The 13007-nt window shown below is 51.1% G+C and overlaps 1 protein-coding gene across 6 annotated transcripts in view; it reads left to right on the top strand.

The window, feature by feature from the left end:
- Nucleotides 1-5410, top strand: part of HNF4A (hepatocyte nuclear factor 4 alpha) — a gene marked incomplete at its 5' end in the record, with an annotated part of 61348 nt that extends 55938 nt beyond the window's left edge. For 3 of the 6 annotated variants that reach the window (XM_079943733.1, XM_079943734.1, XM_079943737.1), the window contains 3 exons: nt 487-723; nt 3884-4036; nt 5094-5410. In XM_079943733.1, the coding sequence (XP_079799859.1) occupies nt 487-723; nt 3884-4036; nt 5094-5236 (533 nt within the window). In that variant the 3' untranslated portion in view covers nt 5237-5410. Of the gene's footprint in view, nt 1-486; nt 769-3883; nt 4037-5093 lie in introns of all 6 variants that reach the window. The other 3 variants (XM_079943735.1, XM_079943736.1, XM_079943732.1) reach the window with 2 other exon arrangements.
- Nucleotides 5411-13007: the final 7597 nt, after the last annotated feature.

Here is a 13007-nt window from a genome sequence, read left to right as displayed (position 1 = left end):
ACTGTAAGGCAGCAGAAGCAGTGTGTGCTGAGGTCTGGATGGCGGGACGTTACCTGGGAGTCAGGAGCCCTAATTCACATCAAGGGTCTGCCAACAAATGGCTGTGTGGCTTGGGCCAAGTCCTTTCCTTGTTCCGTGCCTCGATTTCCCCATCTTTAAGATGAGACGGTTGCAAGGTACCCTCTTGGGTGTGTTCCTGAAGTCCTGCCCCCCATCTTCCACTTCTTTCTCCCAGTTCTGCATCTTAGGAAATGTGACAGAAACCTTTTTCTGCCTGAGTCCGGGAAGCTACAGCTCGCATTAGCGCACTCTGATTCTTGAGGACCGTGAATCCTTGCCCCAGCGCTGCTGGGGACTCCCTATGTGAACCTGGGCCACAAGGTCCCCCTATCAGGGCCTCAGGAGTAAGGGGACATCTGGGTCCCACCTCCCCAGATGCTCCAGGTGACCCCCACTGCCTCCCTTGCACAAGCTCTCCCGTTGCAGATGCCAAGGGGCTGAGCGACCCGGGCAAGATCAAGAGGCTGCGTTCCCAGGTGCAGGTGAGCCTGGAGGACTACATCAACGACCGCCAGTACGACTCACGCGGCCGCTTCGGCGAGCTGCTGCTGCTGCTGCCCACCCTACAGAGCATCACCTGGCAGATGATCGAGCAGATCCAGTTCATCAAGCTCTTTGGCATGGCCAAGATCGACAACCTGCTGCAGGAGATGCTGCTGGGAGGTCCGTGTCCGGCCCAGGAAGGGATGAGAGGTGGGCGGGGCTGGGGTGGGCGGCCTCTCCAAGACACAAGCCTCAGGCAGACCTGAGTTCACCTCTCAGCTCCATCACTTCCTCACTCTGTAGCTTTCGGCAAATCCTTTTACCTACCTGAGCCTCAGTTTCCTCATCAGGAAAATGGGGATAATGGTCTGTTAATTCGGGTGCTGAGAAGCTAGCATGTTCCAGTCACTGTTCTAAGTGCTGGAGTTTCAACAGAGAACAAGATTCTGTCCTCCTGGAGGTTGTGTATGAGTGTGTGTGTATGAGTGTGCGTGCGCCTGCCCCTGTGTATAAAGGCTCGTGGAAACAGATGATTATCAAGTATATAATAAAGAGGGCAGCTACAGATTTTGAAATAACCAGGTAATATGATAGAGTATAACTGAAAAGGGGCCTCTTTAGATAGGTTGGCCAAGGGAGACTTCACTGAAGTAGTGACTTTTATGCCACGGACCTGATGGAAGGAAAGAGAACATTTAAAAGCCAAGAGAGAAACATTCCAAGAGATGTAGTGCAAAAGGCCCTGAAGCAGGGGAGGCTTGTGTCTTCAAGAAAGATAAGGTTGTGAGACGGGAGGAGTTACATGAGATAAAGGTAGAGATTGAGCAGAAACCAACTCATAAACATTGTCTTAAAGGCTATGGTCAGAAATTTGCATTGTATTCTCATCACTACTCTTATAAAAAGACTGAAAAATCAGACTAATGTTTTAAACAAACTATCCTGATTGTTGGGTAGAAAGTGAATTTCAGGGGAGCAAAGTGGAGACAGGAGACCCCTGAGACATGTCACTGTCTCCAATCAGGGGAAGGACAAGGAGGCTAGGACTAAGGCATGACTGGAAATTGATCAGCATAGATGAACTTGAACATCTATTTGGAGGAAGAACCCACAGGATCTGCTGATTGATCAGATGAGGGCGGTGAGGGGAAGGCGAAGCGTCAGGGATGAAACCTACATGTTTGCTTTGAGGAACTGCAATGGTGGTGGAATAATTTACTGAGATGGGGAAGACTGAGAAAAAACAGTTGAAGGCTGGGGATGGTGGTGGTGGTGAGGAATCCATGTTAGACTTTGGTTAAGCTTGAGATGACTGTTAGATATCCGGGTTGAGTTATCCAAGAGGCAGATGCATGTTTGACTCTGTTGCTCAAACAAGCCCAAAGGTGAGGATGAGAGGCAGCTTCGTGGTGTCCCAGAAACGAGGTGCCGAAGAAGGAGATAGAGGAAGACTAGCCGGGAGGATAGGAGAAAAGCCAGGGAGAGTCCCAGGATCCAAGAGGAGAGTGTGTTTTAGTGGGGACAGACATTTAATTGTGTTAAATTCCACAGGAGGGAGAAGGAGGCTCTTGGCGATTGTGTTGAGAGCAGTGTCAGGAGACCGTGGGAAAGGAAACCAGATTTGAGGCAGGGGAGCGGGTATTACAGAGTGAGTGAGTTGGAACGTGGAGACGTGGAGATAGCAAGAGTATACCGCCCTTTGACAATGTTTTGCTAAGAAGGGGACCTGGGAGAGAGCTGAGGATGATTGCAAGGGGGTGATCGTAACGATGTACCACGGAATCTGGGCTGAACTAAGAGGAATATGGATGGGTGACAAGAGTGAAAAGTGGGGGTCAGTGAAATGACAGCATCAATAGGGCTGAAGACGTTTTGTGGTGATGGTACTAGAGGAAGTGAGCTGGAAAGGTAAGAGGCAGGGTCTAAGTGAAGGTGACTGAACTGAAGACTTTGGAGGTGACACAGTTACTGGTGATGGCCAAGGACAAGGTTTCTCCACCTCAGCGGATACTTGGGACTGGACAATTCTTTGCTGAGGGGGCTCTTCTGTACCTTGTTTAACCACATGCTTGTCCTCTACCCAAGATATGCCAGTATCACTCCTTCAGTGGTGACAAATATTCACATATTTTCAAAGGTCCCTTGTGGGACCAAAATCACCCCCAGCTGAGAACCACTGTCATATGGTAACTCATTTCATTCTCACTTTGACCCTGTGAATATGGGGTCGTAATGAATCAGGTGTCACTGAGATCAGGGTCAGGAAGGAGCTTGTGTTCTGTTGCCAGATAAACATGAGTAAGATAATTAATCTCTTCGGGTCCTATAATCTCATCTGTAGAATGGGTTCATAATGATACCCACTGTACAGGATTGCTGTGGGGATTAAATTATGTCAAACATGAAAAGTGCTATAAAGCAGTACCTGGCACCTAATAGGTGCTCAATAATTGATAGCTATCACTGCAACAGGTACACTTTAGAGTCCCCTTGCAAGCCCTAAAATTCCATCATTGTCATATTAGTGAACATAGCCTATTACCAGACCTTATATATATGGTACTGTCATTCTCTGACACATTTTTTGAAGCAGTTACTGTGTTCCAGACACTTTGCTAGGACCTCAAAGAGAGAAGAAAAATACACCTGTAATTGTAATGCTCACAGACAGAAGTGATTGTTCCCAAAAGATGGGTTACAGATAAATGACGACGGGAATTCCAAGGAAGGAGAGGTTTACTTCCTACTGGACTGGGGAGAATCAGGAGAGGCTTCCCAAAGGAGGAAATCTGTGAGCTGGAATTTGGACTTAGGGATATTGAGGGAGCGGGGGAAGGGGAGGTAGAAGGTGTCTTTAGTGGAAGTGACACAGGAGCAAAAGCACAGAGCTAGGACAGTACAGGGGACACATCGATGCTATAAGTAGGTCATTTGGGCTTCAGATAAAGGGGATGAGGCTTAATGGTGAGTTGGGACCAAATGGTTGAAGGAGTTGCACACCAAGGAGCTTTGAGAGCCATTGATTGAATCCATTATATTAACATGTAATCAATACAGTGCTTGCTGCAATATTTAAATGATCTCACAGCTTCTTTAGACGCTCCTTGTTTCTTTCAAATCACTTTATTCTCTTGGTTTTTGTGTCCTCTCCGTACCTTCATGAAGCCTGTGGATAGGAATGGAAGCCCCCGTTTACTAACCTGGAAATAGGAACCCAATAGGCACTGTCAGTATTGGATGGGCAGGTGGATCGGCCACACTTGAGGAAGATGGTGCCTCGAGGCCCATGGACTTTACCCCAGACTCTTTCATCCTCACTGAGTACCCCTTCTACCTGCAGGGTCCTCCAGTGATGCACCTCATGCCCATCACCCCCTGCACCCTCACCTGATGCAGGAACACATGGGCACCAACGTCATTGTTGCCAACACGATGCCTGCTCACCTCAGCAACGGACAGATGTGTGAGTGGCCCCGACCCAGGGGGCAGGCAGGTGGGCAATTGGGCTTTACCCAGGAAGGGGTGAGGTTGGGGCCTAAGAGGGAATCTGGAGAAGGTCGGGTCTAGAAGATGGGAAATGGGATAAAACAGTTCTCTGTGCTCCAGGGTAGGGAATGAGGGGTGAGACATCCATTGTGAAGGCTGTTTATTCACTGAGGTGATGGACGGTCTCCACTGAATGAAGCGGCCCTTGGGATAAGGCAATCCACTGGGTGAGGCTGCCCATTGGGTGAGAATTCCATTAGGTGATGTTGTCCACTAGGTAAAATTGTTCATTGAAGTAAGACTGCCCAATTGGGTAAGGCTGTCCATTAGACAGTTGGGTGAGACCATTCATTGGATGAGAACCTCCACTGGGCTAGATTGTCCTCTGAGGTGATATCTCCCAAGAGTGAGTTTGTCATCGGGCAAAGTTCTTCAAAGAGTAAGATTATCGTTGGGATGAGGTGGCCCACTAAGATGAGGTTGCATTTCACTGAGATTGTTCTTTGGGAAAGCCGGCCATTGAATAAAGTTGGCCAAGTGGGTCATAGTCAAAATTATTTTCTGAACTGGTAATGGCGCTGGGGCCGTTAGTTTCTGTTACTCAGCTGCCTCAAGGTCAAAGAAATGGTATTTTTTGAACCAGTTAGCCAGACCCTCGGGTCGCATCTACTGCTGTTCCTTTTCTCCAAGAAAGGATATTCCTGTCACATGCCCCATTGTCCATAGGGAGAGTCAACTCGGGCTCTGGTTTGAGAGCAGCAGCTGAAGTCTCCATGTCAAATGGTGGAAGAGATGGGGGCTATGGGGACTTGGGCAAAAGGTTCTGACCACAGAACCTGACCCAGCCACAGCCTTCCAGACCTCATGGAACTTAGACTTGGTGATCTGGGACTCAGAAGGTTTGGGCCGTAGGAGACCTTAGAGAGAATCTAGTCTAATTCTCTCATTTTGTAGTAGAGGAAACTAAGTCTCAGAGAGGGGGACGAACTTTCCCAGGACTCTTCGTTTACTCCCCAAAGGGCTGGCATTCTGAGCAGCCCCTGTCTGTCTCTCTATCCCTCCAGCCACCCCTGAGACTCCACAGCCCTCGCCGCCAGGTGGCTCGGGGTCTGAGCCCTACAAGCTCCTGCCGGGAGCCATCGCCACAATCGTCAAGCCCCCCTCTGCAATCCCACAGCCGACCATCACCAAGCAGGAAGTCATCTAGCAAGTCACTAGGGGGAGGGGGCTCTGCCAGCCCCCCGGCCCCCTCAGAGAGCCCCTGATGGTCACTTGGTCACAGCAAAGAAAGCTGTGACAACAGGGCCAGTCCCAGAGCAGTAATGGAAAGGGCGAGGGCCCTAGAACTTGGGCTATGGGCCACGTCCCACTGCCACCCTTCACTACCCGCTCTGGTGACGGGGCTGTGACTTGGGGAGACCCCCGTTGAAACATCCTCCGCTGCCTCGGACAACTTTTCTCCTGCCGACGCCACTGCCTTCCCTTCATCCTTCACCCCAACTTCTTCACCCCTAGAGGATTGCTGCCTGGAGACGACACAAGACCTTGCTTAAACATGGCTCCCTCCCCACTCAGATTGGTACTTCGTCCCTAGTACTGCCACATTGTCAGACACAGAGCCCTTCTAGGCTGGGTCAGACGGTGGCACCTTACCCATCCCTCTTCTGCTGTCCTAACCGCCACTGTCACCTTCCTCAGCCATCCTAATATCTCCAAAGCCACCTCTCCAGAGGCTGAGGAAGACTTGCAAACAGCTCCCCCAGTCATCCCGGGAGCATTTGAAAAGCACTGCCTGGAGCTAGGTGCAGTGTAGGAGATTGTCGAGAAGGGAGACTCCATTTCTCCTCTAACCCCTGGCTCTTTCCTTCTTCAGGGATTTGAGTGGAGCCCTTGAGTCAGAGTGATGATCCCTACAGGCGGCCAAAAATGAGAGAACAGTCCAGGGTGGACACTGCAGCCAGGAGCTGGGGGGAGGGCTGGAGTGGTCAGAGAAGGTAGCAGGGGGTAGACTGTGCACCAGGCCTTTAAGGAAGGGCTGGATTCCAGCTGGTGGAGCAGATGAGACAGGACGTTCCAAAGAAGAGCAAACAGCCTGGGCAAGGCGGGGAGGTAAGAAGGAGGGTGTGGAGGGAGATGATGAAAGACGGGGTGGTCTGGAGCAGAGGGGGCACGCTGGACAGCCTGGGGACCGTGAATGCCAGACCGAGACTTGACGACTTGGGTCCAGAGGCTGTGAGTAGCCGGGGAGTGATTTGCAGTGAGCTGAGCTTTCAGGTGCTGAAGACTGCAGTCCTACAGAGGTGGGAAGTTTGGGAGAGAGCGGAGACATCACATGGGGCCTGATGGTGTCATCCAGGTGAGAGAGATGAAGCTGGGGATGGAGAAGACAGATAGATGGGTGAACCTCAGGTCAGAGTGGCAGCAAGGAGGAATTATTCCACAGGGTCTGTCTCAAGTGCTTCCTCCCGGCACTGTCTTAAGGCACTTGACCTGCACCATCTCCTGTCATCCTCTCTCCTACCCAGAGATCGTTAGTGAAGATGAAATTGAGATCTAAGAGGTTAAGCCATGTTTCTGAAACTCAGACAGCTAGTATGTGACCAAGACTTGATCCCAGGTCTGCCCGGATCAGGAGCTCTTAACCTCGGTGGCTGAAAATCTTCTCTGGAAAGGCCCTTCTGTCCTCACTGGGATTGAGTGGAGGGACTTCCTGCCCCCTTCAGCAGCCTCAGAAGCCGAAGCGTCATTCTTCCCAGGAGGCCTGCCCACCCCCAGGACTAAGATTGGCCTGAGGCTGCCCTAAGGTCCACTTCGGGTCCAGAATCCTGTGTGCTGATAAACAAGGAGAATTCATGGCTCCTGGATCCCTTTTGTCTTCACTCCCCAAGTCTGGGGAAGGGGCATTCAGCGGTGCATTGGGAGATAGACCAATGTGAGCTGGCATTCTAGAGGTGGGATGGTTTGGGTGGGAGCAAGGGAGGGGTAAGAAGGATTGGATTGGAGACCTGCTCTGTGGAGCATCACTCAGGGCACCTTCTGGAACCGTTAAACCCTGGGATGGAAGAGCCAGCACCTTATCCATGCAGAATTTTGGAGGCTTTGGGAAAATTCTGAAAAGTGCCGCTGGCCAGTAGGAATTAAAGAGATGTGTCCTGGGATTGGAGCTGTGCTTAGGGAAGAGAGTGAACAGTCAGACTGACGACCTACCCTCCACCCAGGGCTGACCCTTCTGAGTGGATGCAGGCAGCACCCCAGTGCCCCCAGATTTCACCATTAGTCATTGTTCCTTTTTGTGAAAGAGGCATGACGGGTATTGGGGCAGGTGTCCAAGGGCCATTGCTGCGTCTCCAGTGCTATCAGGGTTGGCTTTCCCGCTCCACCAAGCCGAGTCCCCAGTCCCAGGAGAGGTTGTCTCCTGCTTGGGGTGCTCCATGCTTCCTCAGCCACCCCTTATTCCTGGGGCGCTTCCCCAGAAACCCCAGCCAGGGCGCTCAGACTAGTCTGGGGCAAGGTAGGGAAACTGGAATCATTTTTGGTAATTGTCATTCCCCCTCTTTGTCCCTCCACCCCCGCCGACCCCAATGTTGCCCAGGCCTCTATCCGTCATGGGAGCAAAGCTGAGATAAGAATTTCCCATGGGTGGGGTTGGGTAGCATTGGCTTTTAACAGTAACAATCTTTTGGGCCAGGGGGCTAGTTCTCGGTCCCAAATCAACCTCCCTGGAGGAGAAATCCATTCTACTTTAATAATGTTGTTGCAACGCAGGAAACACAAAACAAAGAGAATTTACTTTTCTGACTCTAAACTGAGGACACGACACCACATTGGAAGATCTCTTTTTTTTTTTCCACTACCTGAGTCGTGGTCCTAAAACATAAGATCTAATGGACTAAAAGAGGGTTGGGAGGGCAGGCACAGACCCTGTAATTCCTCCACTGAGCCAATCCCTTCTCTAGGCAGCTCTCAGCAGCTTCGAGAACCCACATGGCTCTCCTGAGGGTGGACAAAGGGGAGCAGATCGTCAGAAATGGACGCTCCTCGATTTCTTGTGATGACCAAGCCAATTACTTTTGCCAAGTCGCTCTGTGATTTGCCTTGATTGTGACGAATTTTGAAATTTACATCGAGCATTTCTGGAAGTGGGCTGTGTCCCGCCAGACTGATGAGCATCTTCCAGTGGGTGTGGATGCCATTGGGTCCTGTGCTGTCCCCTGAGCCCCTGTCACTGCCACCCAATGGGGCAAAGAAGCAAAAAAGATTTCTTACTCTTGTGTGTTTTAACAAAAGTTTATAAAAGAAAATAAATGGCGCATATGTTTTCTAAGTCCTTGGATGGGTGTCTTTTCTTCCTTTCAGGTGTTAGAAATAAGAATGAGGATAGTCGGGTAGTTCTTTTTTTTTTAATTAATTAATTTATTTACTGGCTGCGTTGGGTCTTTGTTGCTGCACGCGGGCTTTCTCTAGCTGCGGCGAGCAGGGGCTACTCTTTGTTGCGGTGCGCGGGCTTCTCATTGCGGTGGCTTCTCTTGTTGCAGAGCACGGGCTCTAGGCGTGCAGGCTTCAGTACTTGTGGCACACGGGCTCAGTAGTTGTGGCTCACGGGCCTAGTTGCTCTGTGGCATGTGGGATCTCCCCGGACCAGGGCTCGAACCCGTGTCCCCTGCATTGGCAGGTGGATTCTTAACCACTGCGCCACCAGGGAAGCCCCCGCTCCCTCCCTCCAGGGGTGTTGTCAGGATGGACTTGAATGAGATCATAGCAGCTACAAGAGCTGCCGTGTATATGAGGTGCACAGAGAGTGCCCACCCCAGGGGACTTTGTGAGTGTGGACTCTTCACCACCCCCTGACTAGTGAGAAGCTAACCATTGAGATTTCCAGCCTCAGAGGCACCCATTCGCTGCCTGCCTGATCCCGGGGGCCACTCCCACCATCCCCTGTGCCTTCCCTCCACTCCCGAGCACCAGGAAATAATCTCTATAATATTGCAACAGAAGCCTCGTCCATGCCGCTGCCAGCATGGTCACGGGGTGGGGGCCAGAGGAGGCTATTGCAGTCCTAGAGTGTGCTTAATAAATCCATATCAAAACCATAAACCTTGGGCTGCCATAAATTCCTCTGGCCTTGGCTCTCCACCTCACCAGCCCTTTGCCCCAGTTAATCTCAGATCTCCGCGTGGGCGGCCAGAGCTGCAAGTCTGCTTTCCAATTTAGCTGCGGAACAACATCAGCTCAGATGACACACAGCACATCCCATTATCCCTATTTTAGAGACCATGAAACTGAGGTTCAGAGAGGTGAGGAAACTTGTCCAAGGCACAAAGCCAGTGAGCGGCTGAGCCAGGACACAAATCCCGTGCTTCCTCTACCAACCCATGCGGCCCCCCCGAGAATTGGGAATTCGCCTCCCCCCCCACAAAGGTTGCTTCCCCAGCCATGACACTAGAGGCTTTTATCCCTTTATCCCAAATGGAGCCCCCCTTGCTCAATAAACGGGAAGGAGAAGCGGGAGGGGCTCTGGGTGACAGGCTGTGTGAGCTCCAAAGGAATTCTCATGCCGCGTGAATGCGCTATCATCACTAATTGGTGGAGTCACCCGACTTCCTCTTTTGTGGAACCCAGATCACTTCTTTTCTTTGCGGTACGCGGGCCTCTCACTGTCGTGGCCTCTCCCGTTGCGGAGCACAGGCTCAGCGGCCATGGCTCATGGGCCCAGCTACTCCGCGGCATGAGGGATCTTCCCGGGCTGGGGCACGAACCCGTGTCCCCTGCATTGGCAGTCGGACTCTCAACCACTGCGCCACCAGGGAAGCCCCCCCAGATCACTTTTGATCTACATTTCTCGCATCATGTGTCATCTGTAAATTCCAAGGCATGATCTAAGAGACACGGGTCGCAGGATCCCATGCAGCTCTTTGGTGATGGAGGACAAACAGCCACATCCTGTCTCCAAGGCCCACATTCACTGACCTCTTCCTCTCTGCCAGACATTGCTGGACATAATTTAATCCCCACGACAACGCCCTGAGTCAGATATTCGTGTTGTATTTTACAAACGAGGAAGGAACTCGTCCAAGGTTCAGAGCTGACCCAAGAGCTGAGGTTCAAACGCCCATTGTCGGACCCCAGGGGCCACCATAATGGGACCAGGGAGGATGCTGATGACTCAGTCACTGTGTGGTGAGCACAGAAGTAGTGCGAACAGTGGAAAGTTCAATTTGACAAATATTGATGGGCGGAGCCCTGAGCCAGAGCATCCTGGGGGTTATGGAGAAGTGGTACCACAAGGTGCCTCCCTCTTAGAGTTCACAATTTTCACTCGTAGAGGGGAAAATTACAGGCAGTTGAATATTAAGAGCCAAAGGAGTAAGAGTGACAGCTGGGAGATGGTAGTTTGATGGGGGGATGACTGCAGTCTGGGAAAGTCTCACTTGCTGGAGGATTCAGAGGCAATGGGACATAGAACAGACAGAAGTGAGTTCAAGGTTGAGAGAGATGGAGCAGCAGTCACGGCAGGCAGCAGGAAGCACAGCCCATGGATGGGAGGGAGGATAGAGACGAGCGTTCCCAGCCAGCGGTCACTGTACATGCCACCTGATCCTCTCCACACCCGAGTACCACTGTGCTTTCCCTTACTTACTATTTTTCTTTAAATCAATTCATAAGCATTCTCCTTCCACTGATCACTGACGTAAGTGGAAAACCGGTATCACTTGCCACGTAAATAGAAGGTGATTGCAAAATTAGAGTGAAAAGAAAACAGTATTTTTAAGGTGGAGCCAGATAGGATTGCCCAGGGAAAGCTCTACACTTTCTTCTTCAAACGGGAAATTGACAAGTACTTAGATGTGAAAGGCATATGTTTCCAATGGAGACTTTCTCCGTAAAGTTTTCAGAAGGAAGGAAGACTTGTAAAGAGACAGGCTTTGGCGACAATGTCACTGAATACCATCTCTGTGTATCCCTAAAATCACTCAGCATGCCACTGAGGTCCTCAACCCACACCTGGAAGCACACCATGGCGGCTGGTCTGGGCCAGGGGGGAGGGCCTCAAACACTGGGCAACCGGAATTTCTTTGGGGGAAATAGGAAATCACTGGAGATCGGAGATCAGGGGAAGGCTGTGGCCAGATCTGTGTTTTTAAAGGCTCATTCTGGCAGCTTTGTGGAGGATGGATTGGACAGGGTGCAACTGTAAACAGGGAGACCATTGAAGATGCTCACGTGCTGGGCCAGGTGAGAGGTGGTGAGGCCTGTGCCCAATGGAGGCAGTACAGATGTAGAGGAAGGACCAGTTCAAGAGACATATGTTCATTCGTTCACTCACTCAACAAATGTCTATTGGGCGTCCATTATGTGCTGTGCCCTTGTCTAGGCACCAGGGTACACAGGTGAGCAAGACAGAGTCCCTGACTTCCTGAGGTTTACCTCCTAGAGGAAGCACTCAGACAATGTTTGAGGGAATAAATTTAAAAAGGTAATGTGAAATAGTCAAGTGCTGTCAGACTGTAAACGGTCAAGTTCTTTGAAAGTAAAACAAGGGGACTTCCCTGGTGGCGCAGTGGTTAAGAGTCCGCCTGCCAATGCAGGGGACACGGGTTCGAGCCCTGGTCTGGGAAGATCCCACACGCCGCAGAACAACTAAGCCCATGTGCCACAACTACTGAGCCTGCGCTCTAAAGCCTGCGAGCCACAACTACTGAAGCCCGCGCGCCTAGAGCCCGTGCTCTGCAACAAGAGAAGCCACCACAATGAGAAGCCCGTGTACCGCAATGAACAGTAGCCCCCGCTCGCCACAACTAGAGAAATCCCACGCGCAGCAAAGAAGACCCAACACAGCCAAAAATAAATAATTTTTTTTAAAAAAAGAAAGAAAGCCAGTTAAGCAAGGTATGGTGATTGTGAATATGAAATAAAAACAAGCAAATAGGTTAATTTGAAAGTGTTGAGGATGGAATAACATCAGATCGTGGGGTCAGGGAGGGCCTCCCTGAGGATGTGAGTCTGGGCTGAGCTCCGGAGGTTGAGAAGGGGCCAGGCTCGCAGAGCTCTGGGGGAAAGGCAGGAACCACAAGTGTAAAAGCCCTGTGGTGGGAGCCAGCTGAGCCTCTTGGGGGCTGAACACAGTGGTCGGTGTGGCTGGAGCAATGTGGGAGGAGATGGAGTCTGGCAGGTGGGCAGGGCCAGGACCGGGGGGGCGGGGCCTTCTAGGCGATAAGAAAGGTCGTAGATTTCATTTTTGGTGCAATGGGAAACTCTTGGAGGTTTTTCAACAGGGAACTGATGTGATCTGATTCATGTTCTAAAAAGGTCACTCTGCTGTGAAGAGAAGGGACTCCATGGAACAGAGTGAAAGCAGAAAAGCCCAGAGGCGGTGTGTGCAGTAGTTCAGGGGAGAGACAATGGCAGCTTGGACTAGAGTGGTGTGGTAGGCAGAATTTTAGGGTGACCCCAAGACTCCTGCCCCCTGGTCTAGACACATCTTCTCTATATTATTCAATCAGACACAAATCTAGATGCTGCTGCGAAGGGATTCTGCAGATGTAATGAAGGTCCCAAACCAGTGATTTTGTGATCTAGAGATTATCATTGACGGGCCTTCCCTAATCAGTTGAGTCCTTGGGGTAGGGGGCTGGGCTCTTTCTGGCATATAAAATTAGAAGCAGGAGAGGAATTCGACGTGAGGGAGGCTGTCTGTGGCTGGCTTTGAAGATGGAGGTGGCCACATGGCAAGGAATGTGGGTGGTCTCTAGAAGTTGAGAGTGACCCTCCCCAGTGGACAGCCAGCTGGGAAATGGTGACCTCAATCCTGCAACAATGAGGAACTGAATTCGGGCAACAACCTGAATGAGCCTGGAGGTGGCTCTTTCCCCAGAGCCGTCTGGTAGGAATACAGCCCTTGACTTCAGCTGTAAGACCCTGGGCAGAGAACCCCATTACGCCATGCCTGGACATCTGACCAGACACTGTGAGATAACAAA

The sequence above is a fragment of the Stenella coeruleoalba genome, assembly GCF_951394435.1.
Source record: "Stenella coeruleoalba genome assembly, chromosome: 15".
In the NCBI taxonomy this organism is placed as follows: domain Eukaryota; kingdom Metazoa; phylum Chordata; class Mammalia; order Artiodactyla; family Delphinidae; genus Stenella; species Stenella coeruleoalba.
The sequence above is the reverse complement of the archived record's forward strand: the minus strand, read 5'-3'. Positions and strand labels throughout refer to the sequence as shown.